A 14,704-nucleotide genomic window follows, 5' to 3' on the forward strand; every position below is an offset into this window, starting at 1 on the left:
CGGCTCGCTGGAACGGTATCGAAAATAGCAGCGTCTCTGGGGGAAGCTAAGGCTGCCCGAGAAATGTGTCGGAAGCAGCAATAACGGCTCCCGGCTATTAGGAGCATTTCTCTAATCTATATCCAGCAAGCTTAGTCTTCCATGATAAAACTCCCACTGTATTTACCTCCCTAGTGCAGAGAGCTCTTTCCATATCTTTGGGGCTTGTGCAAACGCTTAGCTCTACTCCAGTGGAGCTCCTCTTTCCCAATACTTCCCCAAATTATATTGATCTGAACTGATTCTTTCACCTGTGCAATGCCATCCCATCCGGAGCCATACGATTTTCCTCTTTATGTTCAAGCTCCACTCTGTAATGTGGGGGTTATGCCCTCTTTTTGGAGTTCCTCCGCGCTGTGCCTGGCTCGGATGGAAAGCTCATCTGGAAACGTGCATTAAGCATCCCCTTACAGTGTTTTTTATTTGTTCTTGTGGGTCCTGATCGCTGCGTGAGCTTCTCCGGTTGCATTACAGAGCTGAATAGGCTTTAAAAAGCTCCTAAGGATGTATCATAAATAGGCAGCGTCTAAAGCTCATGTCAGAAGAGATCAGAGATTGGTGTTTCTTTTTAAACACCCATAGAAGCTGTATTTTTTTCCCCCCCTTTGAGGTACATATCTGCTTTGTGAGCCAGGAAAATCCATCAGTTGGGGAAAAAAAAATAGCTCTGACCGGCTTTTTGCCACTCATCCCTACTGAATAAACAGCGTCAGCTGTAAAGGGATGTTTCTGTCTATGTTTAGTTAATTGTGCTACACCCTCCGCGTGCTTAAATTTGTATCCCTGAGGAAATATAATCTGATGCCGGGCTTTATCAGGGTGTGGAGCTCGGGTACCCGTTTCACCCTTGGCAAGGAAGAGCTCCTCTCCGCGCTTTCCATCAGGGTTGAGCTGTTGATGGGAGGAAGCAGTTGAAAACAGTGCAATTAGCTAACGATGCTCTTCTGCAGGCCCTGGTATCCTCGAGTCGGCGGCGAAGAACAGAAGACTTTGCATTTGCAAGCGTAATAGCAGGATGCTACTAGCGATTCATTAAAATCCCGGAGAGGAGGAAGCCCTCCTGTGGCAACGATGCCGCTGCTGCTCTTTGAAATGCCGCTTCGCGCATCCTATAAAGCTCCCTGACTTTGAGGGCGGCATTACGGGGCTGCCGGTAATTGAGCCGGCTCCCTTTGATGTTCCTAATGCCAGACCTCGCCTTTGCGCCGTGCATACTTGAGACCTGGCGTCACACGGGCTGCTGTCACGTTTCCGCTTCGCCCGGCGCGGTCGGGGCTCTGCGTTCCTCGAGATGATCCTGGCTTTTCCGAACCCTGCGGGAAAGAGGCGTGGGAAGGCAGCGGTGGCAGCGCGTGCTTGTCGTGGCGGTGGCAATGAGCGGGGACGGCCAACCTCTATCAGAGGTATTTATATATCTACTCTTAACCTTTTAAACTGCCGGTCCCGAGTTTGGAAGGGATCCAAAAGCTAAGTGCGGTTATTCCAGACCCCTTAATACGTCTCCAGATAGTCATGGCTGCGACCAGCGCGTCCTTGGCCACGTTGTAAAGGTTTTATCCTGCCGTCGATTTAGTGCGTTCCTGATCATCTGGGTTGGATCTGCGCTCCTGGGACGCCGGCACCTCTCTGCTTCCCTCCCTTTGGAGAGGTGCTAGTTCTCCTCAGTCCGATGTGTTTCTGCTGGAGTACAGGGTGGGTAAAATCAAGTCATCTCTGATCTGAGGAGTCTGTGGCACGTTACTTTTGTGCAAAGCCATCTTGCATTGAGACGTAGCTCCGTTTTTTGTGTACTCCGTGCTTCAACTGACGTTCATGGATGGAGTTCGCAGAGATGGAGCCTCCAACTTGACGCTTCGTTGTGCTGCCGGCTTCCTTTGAAGCCATGGAAATACCACAGTTGTCTGGTTACCAGATTGGAAGAGCGTAGTTTTAAAAGGTAAACTTTTGCTTTGACTTCTAAAACTAAGATTTCTGCATAGCAGAGTGAGGCTTCGCTTTTGTTTGCACCTGTACAATGGCCAAAAATAGGCAAAACTTCTTGGAAGAACCAGGCCTAGCGTCTACCTTGGACCTTCTCATAATTGCTGTGGAGTCTTTGGGGACCGTGTCCGAGGCAGGCGTTTGGCCTTCGGGTTTCAGCAGTCGTACGGTGGCTTTTCTCGCTCTGGCATCTGGGTGTTTTTGAGCAAAGCGCTGCTCTGTTTCCATCGCTCCATCCTGACTTGCGCTGGAACGAGTCTCACTGACCCTTTTTGTTTAAAAATAACTCCTGTCCCGATTTAAAAATCGGATGGAAGCTTTCGGCTCGTGCCAGCATCTCCGTCGCGGATGCCCACCTGCATCCCGACTTGCCGCGCAGCCTGGCACCGTCTCGCGGTATCCTCGACGGAAAAGGCAAGGCAGGAATATTTACTAACAACCGTTTCAGACCACTGAGCTTCGGAGAGCGAGTTTGTGCCCTCCTGGAGAAATATCCATGCTGGAAAGCTGCCGGCGCGGATGTCTACGGGAATAACGGTTGGTGTAACAGCTTCTCCTCCCCGGCCGCCTTGAGCCTGGTGGGCTCCTAACGGGAGCTTTCTGCGTCGGGCTGACTTAATTGCTCGTAGCCGTGTAACGAACCAGGAAAGCTGGAAACCTAGAATTTGGGAACAGAGAGTGACCAAATGTGACCCTCGTCGGGCATTTTAATCTTTAAGGAGACCTTGGGTCAAGTTCTGGACATACTAGAGCACATAAATAGCATAAGAATGGTTTCCTGAATGACTTTGTTCCCCTTTTTCCCCATAGCCACGTACCCGAGAGCGGCAGCAAAATGTGTTTGGTCCCTAGAGAAAGGCCAAGAGCTCAGGGGCTCTGTCGCCGTTTCTCTTCGCATCTGGACGGCGGATGCTTTCGGCTTGGCTTTTAACGCCCGCCGCCTGGAAACCATCACCAGCGGGTCGCTTTTCTCAGCTGCAGCGTCTTAAAATAGCCGCTCTGGTTTCTTTTAAAAATAGTCTCCGTTCCACACGTCATTACCTGCTAAAAATGTTTCTCCGAGTCCCGTTAGGACACTGGCGAGGTCGGTTTGTTAACTCGGCCTTTCAGGGAGGGGCGACGGCGCTTTTGAGGCCAAGGCACCCGACTCGTGACAAGATGCCCCTGGGGCTTTTTGTTTTGGGGGGTTTTTTTTGCAGCCTCAAAGGTGCCTGAGCTGAGCGACAGCCTGGGATCCGCAAGACTTTCGAACCTGGAAGGAGACAAGCATAAATCCCTTAGTAATTAGCAGAGGAGCATTGCGTTGTCCAGGCTTTCCCGTTTCGCTGGCCTACGAGCTGCTGCAGCTGGGGAAATGTCTCGTGGGAGGCAAAATCCCTTCGCTTTGCAAAATTAACACCTGCTCTGATGCTGGATTTTAGGCATCGAGGACGTACGGGAGAGCGCGGGAGCCGATGTTGCTCTTCGCAGCCGCCGGCTTCCTCGGGTGCCGTTGCAGCCCGGCACACTTTGCGCCGTCGAGGAGTGACTTAATTCTCGCGGCGAGGGCTTAGGGTTAATCCTGCCTCTTTGCAAAAACGGGATTCGCCGTGCGCTGCCGCTCGGGAGTACCCTGCCGTAAGCGATGCCGGATGTGTTAGAATTGGCGTTCGTTCTCGCTCCTTCCTCGGAGAGACGTTAGTAGGTATTTGGAGGTAATTATTGCTTTTATTCCGTGCTAAGGCAATAATTTAAAGGGGTATGTTAGAAAGCTAGTAATTTCCCGACAGTGACTGACAGATGTTTTGCCATACATGAAATGTGCTTTCAGGCTCCTACTAATTACGATGACACAAATTGGCAGTAGTTTTCTTCCCAGGCTCCCGACTCTAATTTTGTCTTCTCTTCTTTCCCGTCTTTTTAAAGGGGGAGTTTCCACTTTGCCGCATTTTTGTCGCTCAGCTTGGCGCCCACGTCGACGCTGCTGTCCTCACCTTTCCCCTTTTCCGCCCCTGCGCAGGTTCGTACCCCTCGCCCAAGGCTGGGGCCACGCTGGTCGTCTACAAGGACTTGCTCGTGCTCTTTGGCGGGTGGACGCGGCCGAGCCCTTACCCTCTGCACCAGCCGGAGAGGTTCTTCGATGAAATCCATACTTATTCACCCTCCAAAAACTGGTAAGGAAGAGAACATCTGGATTGGAAGCGCGTGCTTTGGCCCTGGAGAGCTGCTGGAGGGCATCTCTCCATGCTTACCTGGGACAAGCTTGTAAAGCCAGGGAAGATGGGTAACGTTCTTGGTTTCCTGGGTGCATCTAAGGATCCGTTTTTAAAACAAACCAAAAAAAAATGCACGGCATCATGGTCAGGCCCCGGAGACCTGAGCGTGGTGCTGCCTGAGACCCCTCGGTTACGAATCTAGAGAAATACAGAAGTACCTAAAATGCGCCAGACTCCCCAGGTGTTTTCTGGAGCATTTTCCAGCCAAGCAGGAAATCTGGATGTATTTTAAATACGGAATTAATTTGGCTGTTTGCTTGAGATCTTTGAGGCAAATAAGAGAGAAACCCTTAACTCCTGGAGGCTTTGCTTTTGCTGGTGGTCTGAATTCAAGGCTTCTGGTGACACTTCAAGGGGAAAGCGATAAAGCGGTTGTATATGCCAGTTTGGAAAGCTCTTTGCCGTTAAACCTCCTAGACTAAAAATGTATCCAGCAGTGACCAAGGAGGTGGCAGTAATTTTCCTATTCCTTTAAAACACCATTCTGCTGCTTTTAGGCTTCACTTTTCCGCTGATCTTTGTGTGAGAAAGGAACCGATGCTGTATCAAAGTAGCAATGAATTTTTGCTTCTCTTTCCCTGAGAATGTTTTAACCATCAAAAGCGTCAATTATCCGATGCACTTTTGGGCAGCGACTTCAGAACGCTGTAATTAAGCCGCGTTGGATATAGTTCAGGGCAAACTTAATTGAAAGGGGCAATATTTCCAACTTGGCCTTGTGACTTTGTCATGTTTTAAAAATGTTTAGCACATTAGTATTTCTAATTAGTTTCATTATTATTTGGCCCTCTGTAAGCTTTCCCTGAGGTTTTCTTCTGTAATATATTCTTGAGGACTTTGCTGGCCCTTGTTTTTTCTTGTTTTTTCTTTTTTTTCTTTGCCATTCATTCAGTGCTTCCCTTTCTCATCTGATGGTCGATGTTTTCTTCCCTCTTCCCCCAGGTGGAACTGCATCGTGACCACCCACGGCCCCCCTCCCATGGCGGGACACTCCTCCTGCGTCATCGAAGACAAAATGATCGTCTTTGGGGGCTCGCTAGGATCTCGGCAAATGTAAGTTTGGGAGGAAGGCGGTCGACAAGCGCTCCCGCAAGGAAGGAGCGTGTTGTATCGGCCTTGAGGTAGCATTTTGGGGGATTACGGTGCTGTTGCTTTCCAAGCTTTTGATTCCTGCTCATCAGGGTGCAAAACAGTGCCCCGAACTGGGGCAGCGGAGAGGGAGGTGAGGCGTGCGGAAAGCTCGTGTGCAGGCGCTGCAGCCAGGTGCTTATTTGGGACCTCGAGGGAGTGTCCGTGCCTGCGGCTCAGCGTTTGTTGTCTCATCCCCGCAGGAGCAACGACGTCTGGGTGCTGGATCTCGAGCAGTGGGCTTGGTCCAAGCCGAACATCTCTGGGCCTAGCCCTCACCCGCGAGGTGGCCAGTCTCAGGTGATGCTCTCCTTCGCTTCTTCAGCTCCGGAGCCAGCTCTCGCGTGAGCGCACGCTGCAAAAGATAAACCAGAGATTAAGCCTTGTCTGGCTGCTTCCCAGCTTCCAGGCAGCCCCATGTGGCTCTCCTGAAAACTACTGCCAGATTTCCAAGTTATCTTTGCAGTCTTTGCCTGCCAGGCCTATGTTTTCTAGCCATTTATTTGGTGAGGTTGCAGTCTTAAATCTCCTTAACGTTCAGGTAGATACTGGGCTGTGTCCTGCATGTGACTCAGAATTGTAATGAGCGTTTCTAAAAAAGAAATTTGAGTTTTGCCTGTTAGAGCAAAAAGCAGCTAACATCACCCTTGGCAGTTAAAGATCGATGAAATAGCATCCCACGTTGGTGTTGCTGGTACCCCCTTAATTACCTCGATGTCTCGATTCGAGTGACTTGGGGTTGTCCCCGCTAAGAGCCTGGGTCTGGCAGTGTCTCTTCGTTGCCTGCCCAGGGCAGTGAGCGCGTGGGAGTCACCGGGCTCAACATGGGTGTCTACATCGCAGCCCGTTTCCCTTTGCAGCCCCGAGAAGGGCAGTGAGTAGCGTTTAGTGCTTCAACCTAGAAGAGATCGGATGGGCTGTGCTTTAAAGTACCTTTTTCCCCGTCCGCTGGGAAAGGAGACTAGGGGACTAGCTCAGGGGGACCGTCCTGCTGCAAGCATCCAAAAAATATTGCCCCCAAGCATGTGGCCTGCCACGTGGGCCTTTTGCCTTCTTCTGTGCTGGGGCGGATAAAATTCGGCGGTGTTTACGCTGCCGAGAAGCTGTCAGCTGCCTCTGCCTGCACTCGCGGCCCTCACTGACAGCGTGAGCCACCGCTCTGCATCCTTCCTGGCCTGAAACGCTCTTCTTTTCCCCCTTCAGATTGTAATAGATGACGAAACCATTTTAATCCTTGGTGGCTGCGGTGGTCCCAATGCAGTAAGTATACCATGGGGAGCGGGAATTGCCTGTGTCTCACACAATGGGAGCCCCTTGGGTGGGGAGGCGGGGTATTTTGTGTGTTATCTGTGTAGCAACCCCCAGACACCAGGGGCTTCGTATCCTGCAAAGCTGCCGTTCTTCTGATCTGGGCGCCCACACTAGATTTCCCGATGAAGCTGTCGCTACGGCTAGAGCCGCCTTTAATTAATAAAAAGCACCCCAGGCGCTATCTGAGCAGCTCAGCAAGGTTAATTGCGTCTCGGGAGAATTAGCCCTGATTTTATAATGGGATAGACAATGTAGATGAAGCGACTTGTCCGTAGCCGTAGCGAGGCGTAGTCGCTCCTCCGCTTTCAGATCCCAATCTAGGTCACCGTTCCTCTGTCTGCAGCGAGGCAGCTGCAAAACTCCGTTCCTCCCCCCCCGACGGGGAGATCTGGCCGTAAACCAGGCTCCAAAATCTGTCACGCTTTGCTTTGCAGCTGTTTAAAGACGCCTGGCTGCTGCACATGCATACGAACCCCTGGACGTGGCAACCGCTCAAGGTGGAGAACGAGGACCACGGAGCGCCGGAGCTGTGGTGCCATCCCGCTTGCAGGGTGAGCGGCCGGCTTTGGGACAGCGATGCGGTGAGGGCTCTCCGAGGGGTGTTGTGAAAGCGCCGGAGTCGAACCGCTTGGTCCTGCTGTGTGATGGGGTCTTTCTTGTACATTTATTGATCTTTTATTGCCTTATTGATCTTTTATTGCCTGTCCAGAAGGCTCCGTGTCTGCGTAACGGCGCGAAAGGCCGCGCTGCGGTTTGTAACCCCTCTTTCTTCTCCTCCTCTTGCAGGTGGGACAGTGCGTCGTGGTCTTTAGCCAGGCTCCCAGCGGGAGAGCTCCGCTGAGCCCCAGCTTGAACTCTCGCCCCTCTCCCATCAGCGCCACGCCGCCCGCCCTGGTCCCCGAAACGCGCGAGTACCGCTCGCAGTCGCCCGTCAGGAGCGCCGACGAGGCTCCCTGCGTCAACGGCCGCTGGGGCACCCTGCGACCCCGAGCGCAGCGGCAGACCCCCTCGGGATCCCGGGAAGGCAGCCTCTCCCCGGCCAGAGGGGACGCTTCCCCTGTGCTGAACGGGGGGAGCTTATCGCCCGGAGCCGCCGCGACCGGCGGGGCCTCCTTGGACAGCCCCGTGCAGGTCGTGTCGCCCGGCACGCCTTCCGCCGCCGAAGGGTACGACCTCAAAGTCGGCCTTTCCCTGGCGCCCAGGCGGGGTTCGCTCCCGGAGCAGAAAGACCTGCGCTTGGCGTCCGTCGACTTGAGCTGGGAGCAGAAACCGGCTTCCCTCGTCTGTCAGATGGACTGTGCGGACAGCAGGACGGGCGGCGGAGGCGCGAGGAACCCCCCCGAGCAGACCAACGGCATCCACACGCCGCCTCCCGTCGCCGCCGGCTCCCTGCCGGGCGCCGTCTCGCCCGGCGCGCTCCGCAGAAGCCTGGAGGCCGTCAAAGCCCTCTCCTCCAAAGGCGCCTCGGCCTCGGCGGCCTTCAGCCCCCCCCTCGTCTCTTCGCCGGGCTCCCCCGGCGGCGCCGACGCGGGCTCGGCGCCGCGGCCGGCCCCCGCCCAAGGCGACGGCCATTCCTTGCCTCCCATCGCCCGCCGCTTGGGCCACCATCCTCCGCAGTCGCTCAACGTGGGCAAGCCTTTGTACCAGAGCATGAACTGCAAACCCATGCAGATGTACGTGCTGGACATTAAAGACACCAAGGAGAAAGGACGAGTCAAATGGAAAGTGTTCAACAGCAGCTCGGTGGTGGGGCCGCCCGAGACCAGTTTACATACGGTGGTGCAAGGCAGAGGGGAACTAATCATATTTGGGGGCCTCATGGACAAGAAACAGAACGTGAAGTACTATCCCAAAACAAATGCCTTGTACTTTGTGCGAGCGAAAAGATAATGTGGCGCCGGCCGCTCGCCACCGCCTCCTCCCCTGCCCGCGGCTTTCTCTCCCCCCCCCCCTTTCTTTTTAAGTCCGTACTCTGTCACGCAGGCATTGAAACTGTGAATTAGGGAACAACAAACCAATAAAATGCAAAGCAAAAACGTCAGCGCCGCCCTCCCGTTCCCGGTAAGTTGGGAGACCCGCGGTCGCTGGCGGGGAGGGACCTCTGCGCCCGTAGGATCCGCCTCGCCGGGCTTCGGCAGGAGCTCTTTGCCGCTAGCTAGGCCGAGATTTAGGGGGAGCAGGTGGGGGAATCTGCCGTGCAATATCCTCGTCCGAAGTTTTTTGGGGGGTTAAGAGGCTTCATGTGTCTCTGCAGCTCTTAAGGGAATGGCATTAAAACTGGTTTTATAGGAACACGCCGAATACCTGCAGACGGGAGGCCGTTAGCTCGTACGCACTGATTATTTCCATGCTTGACTTAGAAGTATGGCTGTATAAGGAAAATAACAGCAATATCTAAAAAAGAAATCTTCCAGCACTGCGAATCACAAGTGTAACCTTTGCTCAACGCAAACACGATGCCTTTTTACGGTCTCTAAGCCCCTTGGCCTGAGTATGTCCCCGTCCCCCATGCAGGACGTTAGGGAAGAAAGGACAAAGCATTGCATTGAAACGCCAAAGCCCTCGCGGGTTTAGTTAGGCAGGACTTGGTTTAGCCGTCCTCCCCTCCCGGCCAGGTCCGATTTTACCTGCTGGGGAAAATTGGCGCTGGCTCAAGCCGCTAGTTTGGCGTTTCCCAGTAGCGACTATGCGGTTGGAAACATTCGAGGCAATATTTGCAGAAACAGCAGCTTGTAGCCTGGAAACACTATTTTGGGGGAGTTTTTGGGGGTTTTTTTTTCCTTCCCCCTGGCCAAAGCGATGGCTATCAGTCACCTTAGGGCCAGGAGCAGCGCGGGGGACCAGCATCCGCCTCCATCGCCGCAACCGAAAATCACCTTTGCACGTGCCTCCTTCTGCAAAGACTCGAACCGAGGAAAAGGCAGGCGGTTTGTACCCGTGCGTCCTTCTGGGTCCCCCTTTTTCCTTCCCTTTCAGCTTTCCGGGCAGCTTTCTGCTGGAAAAACCCTTCCCGCATCGCAGGGGAGAGCTGGCGGTTACCCTGCGCCCTGGCAGTACTATGACGTGGCCCCTATTTTATTTTATTTTTTCCTTCTCCATCCGGCCACTGAGTTTTTGCTAGGCTTGGTGCCCGCTTCGGGCAGAGTTTTGCCCCCAAACTTTGGCGATCGAAACCCTCCTCCCGTTCCCGCCGGTATTTGGCCTCTTGGAGGCTCTCGGAAGCGGCTGGCTGCCGGCGGAGGCTTGCATTTCCCTGCTAAAACCTTTTAAAAAAGAAAGAAAAAAAAAAAAGCATTTTGCTTGCTGCTTGATTTATTTTGGAGCTGGATTTAATGAATTGCCGGGCTCGCTTGCGGATCCTCCTGCGTGTCGGAGGTCTGCGAGCCGATTCGGGCTGCGGGGGGGGGGGGGGGGGGGATTTACTTCATTTGCGCCATTTGCCGTAACTAAACCTGCATTAAATCTGGCCTCTGCGCCCGATTTTCGTCCCGTCTTGCGCCTCGTTTCGTCTCCCCCTCTCTGCCCGGCGGGTCCGCGCTCCCTCTCCCTTGCTGTGTTTGCACGTCTCGCCCTTCGCCCCGGCTTGCTTCGAGGTCCGCGTCCAGCCTTAAATAAAAAATAATGAATAAATGGGTTGGTGGCAGCGTGATGCCATGGGGCATCTCATGTTTCCCCCTCCGGATTTCATGCTCGTGCTCCCGGCGTGGTTAAGGCTTCGCGGCTTTGCCTCCCTCCTCCTCCTCCTTCCCCGCCTGGTTGCAATGAATCGCTCCCGCCGCCGGGAACGTCCGTCTCCGCATGCGGATGGACAGACGGATGGACAGACGGGGGCCCTGAGTGAGGGTTCCCCCCCCACCCCCTGACTCAGGTGTGCAAGTATCATTCACCTCCCCGACCCATCGTTTTAGGCTCAGCCGAGCGTAGGAATGAAAAGTGACATTTCGGTGATATTTAAATCTGTGTAAAAAAAAAAAAAAACACGATTTCCCCCCTCTTTTTGTTAACGTTTCCCCCATGGATTTTTAGCGGTTTAACAAATAAAAACGGAAGAAACGGACGGCTGTTTAATGTGTTTGCCGAGCTGCTGCGGCGGGCGAGCGACGGCCGGCGGCCTCCCGCATCCCGAAGCAGGGACCCGCATCCCGAAGCGGGGATCTGTATCCCAAAGCAGGGATCCGTATCCCGAAGCGGGCCGGCGCTGGGAACCAGGCACCGGTACCCCGCAGGATGCCGGTGCAGGAAATTGGGGACCGGGATGCTGCAGCACGGGAAATTGGGGACCGGGATGCTGCAATGCGGGAAATTAGGGACCAGGATGCCGCGACATGGGAAATTGGAGACCGGGAGCCCCGAAGCGAGCCGGCGTGGGAAACGGGGGGGCTGGGAAACTGGGGGGCTGCACCCCCAAATGGGCCCGTGTTGGCCCCTGGGCAGCTGGACCCCGCAGCGGGCCGGCGCTAGGACCCGGCGGACCCCGCAGCGGGCCGGCGCTAGGACCCGGCGGCTGCGCCCCCTGCCCGCCCCCACCGTGCTGCGGGGCACCCCACAACCTATAGGGCAGGGACCCCCCTAGCACATGGGGTGCCCAGAGGGGTGTTGGGGGCAGATCCCCCCCCCGGGGAGCCGCACCCAGGCCTGGAGGGCCGCCCTATAGCTGGGTTCCCCCCTATAGCCGGGCCCCCCCCTATAGCCGGGGTGCCCCCCGCCCCGCTCCACGTGGCTCCCCCCGTGCTTCCACCGCGCATGCGCCGCGGCCGGGTGGGCGGGGCGGGGCGGGCCACGCCCCGCTGGGTGACGTCAGCGGGAGCCGAGGCGGAAGTGGCCGCAGGTGAGGCGGCGGGGGCCGCGCCTTAAAGGGCCAGGTGCGGGGGTGGGGGGGGGAGCCCCGCGGGGGGGCGGAGGGGGCCCGGGGCGCCCCCTCGGCGGTTTTGGGGTGCGGGGAGCCTGGGGGGGTGGGATGTGATGTGTTGCCCCCCCCTCCCGGCAGGGTTTGGCATGCAGGGACCCCTGGGGGCGTGCGGGGGGCCCTTAGGGTGATGCGAGGGGTCTGGGGGGGGGCAGGGGGCCCTGGGGGGTGCTGAGGGCCTGGGGGGGCGTTCAGGGTCCCCTGGGGGGGGTGCTGGGGCCAATGGGGCAGGGGGGGACCCGTTGCACCCCGTTTGCAGGGTTTGGGGGTGCAGGGGGGGGTCCTGGGGGTGCAGGGGGGCTCATGGGGGCAGGAGGGGACATGTTGCACCCCGTTTGCAGGGTTTGGGGGTGCAGGGGGGGCCCTGGGGGTGCAGGGGGGCAGGAGGGGACACCTTGCACCCCTTTTGCAGGGTTTGGGGGTGCAGGGGGGGCCCTGGAGGGGCAGGGGGGGCAGGAGGGGAGGTTTTGCAGCCTCTTTGCAGGGTTTGGGGGTGCAGGAGGCCCTGGGGGGCTCATGGGGGGCAGGAGGGGACATGTTGCACCCCGTTTGCAGGGTTTGGGGGTGCAGGGGGGTCCTGGGGGTGCAGGGGGGGCCCTGGGGGTGCAGGGGGGCAGGAGGGGAGGTTTTGCACGCCCTTGGCAGGATTTGGGGGTTCAGGAAGCCCTGGGGGGCTCATGGGGGGCAGGAGGGGACATGTTGCACCCCGTTTGCAGGGTTTGGGGGTGCAGGGGGGTCCTGGGGGTGCAGGGGGGCGCCCTGGGGGGCAGGGGGGCAGGAGGGGACATGTTGCACCCCGTTTGCAGTGTTTGGGGGTGCAGGGGGGGCCCTGGGGGTGCAGGGGGGCAGGAGGGGAGGTTTTGCAGCCTCTTTGCAGGGTTTGGGGGTGCAGGGGGCCCTGGGGGGGCTCATGGGGGGCAGGAGGGGACATGTTGCACCCCGTTTGCAGGGTTTGGGGGTGCAGGGGGGTCCTGGGGGTGCAGGGGGGCGCCCTGGGGGGGCAGGGGGGCAGGAGGGGACATGTTGCACCCCGTTTGCAGGATTTGGGGGTGCAGGGGGGTCCTGGGGGTGAAGGGGGGGCAGGAGGGGAGGTTTTGCACCCCCTTTGCAGGGTTTGGGGGTACCGAGACCGGCTGGGGGGTGCAGGGGGTGCATTGCACCCCGCAGCCGGGGGGTTTGGCAGGGGCTACCTCCCACCCCCCCCGTTTTTTTTTTTTTTTTGGGGGGGGGGTGCAGGGGGCCCCAGGGCTCCCACTTGCACCGCCATGGACATGGACGTGGCGCCGGGCTCGGTGGTGGAGCCGGGCTGGCTGCTCTCGCCCGAGGGCCGGCAGCACCGCGACGCCATCCTGCGCAAGGGCCGCCGGCGCCTTTTCGGTGAGTGTCCCCCCCCCCCCGTGTCCCCCGTGTGCCATCACCGCCGCCTCGGGCCTCATCCTGACCCGCTGCCCCCCAGGTCTGCTGGAGCGCCCGGCCCTGCCGCCGGCGCTGGCCGCGGCCCCGGCCGCCTACAAGCTCTTCGTCTCCGGCAAGAGCGGCGTGGGCAAGACGGCGCTGGTGGCAGCGCTGGCGGGCGCCGAGGGACCGGCCGGGCACCACGAGACGCTGGGTACGCCGGGGTCCCCGGGGGGGGGGGGGGACAGGTGGCGGCGGGGGGGGGGGGGTGACAGCGGTGACCGCGGGCCGTCTCTCCGCAGGCATCCAGGCCACCACGGTGTACTGGCCGGCGAAGGTGCGCGACGCCGGGCGCCCGGTGCTCTTCCAGCTCGATTTTTGGGATTGCGGCGAAACGGCGCTGAAGAAATTCGACCATATCCTGCCGGTGGGTTTGGGGACAGAGGGGACACGCTTGGAGAGGGGGGGGGGGGGGACACAAGACCGCCCCGGTGACGCCCGCCTGCTCCCTCGCAGGCCTGCAAGGAGGAGGCGGACGGCGTCCTCTTCCTCTTCTCCTTCACCGACCGCTGCTCCTTCGAGGACCTGCCGGGCCAGGTGGCCCGGGTGACGCGGCCGGAGGAGAACCTCGTCCGCGTGGTCGTCGGCACCAAGTATCCTTGCGCGTTGCGGGGCCGCCTTCCCCCCTCCCTGGAGCCCGGTTCGCTTCGGGGGGGGGGGTGTTTAGGCACCGAGCTGAGAACGCGGCTTTCATCACACCGATGGGCAAGCGGCTTCTCCCTTGACTTGCGCCCAGGTTCGACCTGTCGCCGCAGGCGGACGTCACGGAGCGGGACGTGGCGGCCTTCGAGCGGGCCTGGCGGCTGCCGGTGCTGCGGGCCAGCGGCGCGCCGCGGGCACGGGGACGCCGGGGCCGCGGGGACGCCGGGGCCCGCGCCGAGCTGGCCCGGGTCGCCCCGCTGCTCGACGCGTTGGCCGAGCGCCTCTGGCGCCGCGACCAGCTGGCCGCCGGCCTCCTGCCCGCCGGCAGCCCCTCACCGCCGCCTCAGGCCTCTCCCACCCAATAAACTGCTTTTCCCACCCACCCGCACCCCGTTTTTTTTGGTAACACGGAAATGCTGAAAAAAAGCCGGGGGGGGGCTGAGGTGGCGGCACCGAGTTCGTCGGGCCTCAGCGGGGCGGCGCGGGGCGGGGGCCCCCCCCTCCTTTCCCCGCGGGAGGCTGACGAAGCCCTTTTGTCCCCGTCCCCCCCCCCCCCCCCGGGCTAAGCGCGGCGGCACATTCCATCGCTGTGATGAGTTGCGCCGGCCTCTGCTGAGTCACATCCGGGCTCGGGGCAGGTCCGGGCTGGCACCGTCCGGGCTCGTCCCCCCCCCCCTCCGGCAGCCTTTGATGTTCCCCTCCCTGCTCATACTTCTCTTATCTCCCTGGATGCCCCCCCCCGGCGTGGGGTGCTGAGGGGGGGGGGATGTGGGGCAGGGGGGAGTCGCTCTGGGCCCCCTTCTCCCCTCGCCGGGAGAGGGTCCGGCATCCTGCCCCACGTGAGGATGGACGGATGGACGGACGGAGGGGTTAACGGGTGGGTGGGAGGAGGGATGGACGGAGAGGTGGAGGGAGGGACGGAGGAAGGGACGGATGGATGGACGGATGCATGGACAGAGGGATAAATGGACAGAGGGATGGATGGTGG

General features: G+C 58.8%; 2 protein-coding genes across 11 annotated transcripts in view; both read left to right on the forward strand.

The window, feature by feature from the left end:
• FBXO42 (F-box protein 42) overlaps positions 1-10,770 on the forward strand; it is a 51,337-nt gene extending 40,567 nt beyond the window's left edge. For all 9 annotated transcript variants that reach the window (XM_064497148.1, XM_064497143.1, XM_064497144.1 and 6 more), the window contains 6 exons: positions 4,019-4,172; positions 5,217-5,327; positions 5,606-5,702; positions 6,606-6,662; positions 7,148-7,264; positions 7,500-10,770. In XM_064497148.1, the coding sequence (XP_064353218.1) occupies positions 4,019-4,172; positions 5,217-5,327; positions 5,606-5,702; positions 6,606-6,662; positions 7,148-7,264; positions 7,500-8,603 (1,640 nt within the window). In that variant the 3' untranslated portion in view covers positions 8,604-10,770. The remainder of the gene's footprint in view (positions 1-4,018; positions 4,173-5,216; positions 5,328-5,605; positions 5,703-6,605; positions 6,663-7,147; positions 7,265-7,499) is intronic.
• A 671-nt stretch (positions 10,771-11,441) lies between these two features.
• Positions 11,442-14,098, forward strand: CPLANE2 (ciliogenesis and planar polarity effector complex subunit 2). Of its 2 annotated transcripts, none has more exons than XM_064497154.1 (6): positions 11,442-11,541; positions 12,856-12,996; positions 13,076-13,228; positions 13,317-13,441; positions 13,531-13,667; positions 13,811-14,098. In XM_064497154.1, the coding sequence occupies exons 1-6, from the start codon at positions 11,457-11,459 to the stop codon at positions 14,079-14,081; spliced, it is 912 nt and encodes a 303-aa protein (XP_064353224.1). In that variant the 5' UTR covers positions 11,442-11,456; the 3' UTR covers positions 14,082-14,098. The 2 variants fall into 2 exon arrangements, with proteins under 2 accessions (XP_064353224.1, XP_064353225.1); XM_064497155.1 differs by having other exon boundaries at positions 11,529-11,575.
• Positions 14,099-14,704: the final 606 nt, after the last annotated feature.

Source organism: Dromaius novaehollandiae, chromosome 24 (assembly GCF_036370855.1).
Source record: "Dromaius novaehollandiae isolate bDroNov1 chromosome 24, bDroNov1.hap1, whole genome shotgun sequence".
Taxonomy (NCBI): Eukaryota; Metazoa; Chordata; class Aves; order Casuariiformes; family Dromaiidae; genus Dromaius; species Dromaius novaehollandiae.

Coding starts and splice junctions, on each gene's coding strand:
- CPLANE2 (XM_064497154.1), top strand. CDS start 11,457: ATGCGCCGCGGCCGGGTGGGCGGGGCGGGGCGGGCCACGCCCCGCTGG. Junction 13,229..13,316: donor CGGGCACCACGAGACGCTGG/GTACGCCGGGGT, acceptor GTCTCTCCGCAG/GCATCCAGGCCACCACGGTG. Junction 13,442..13,530: donor AATTCGACCATATCCTGCCG/GTGGGTTTGGGG, acceptor GCTCCCTCGCAG/GCCTGCAAGGAGGAGGCGGA.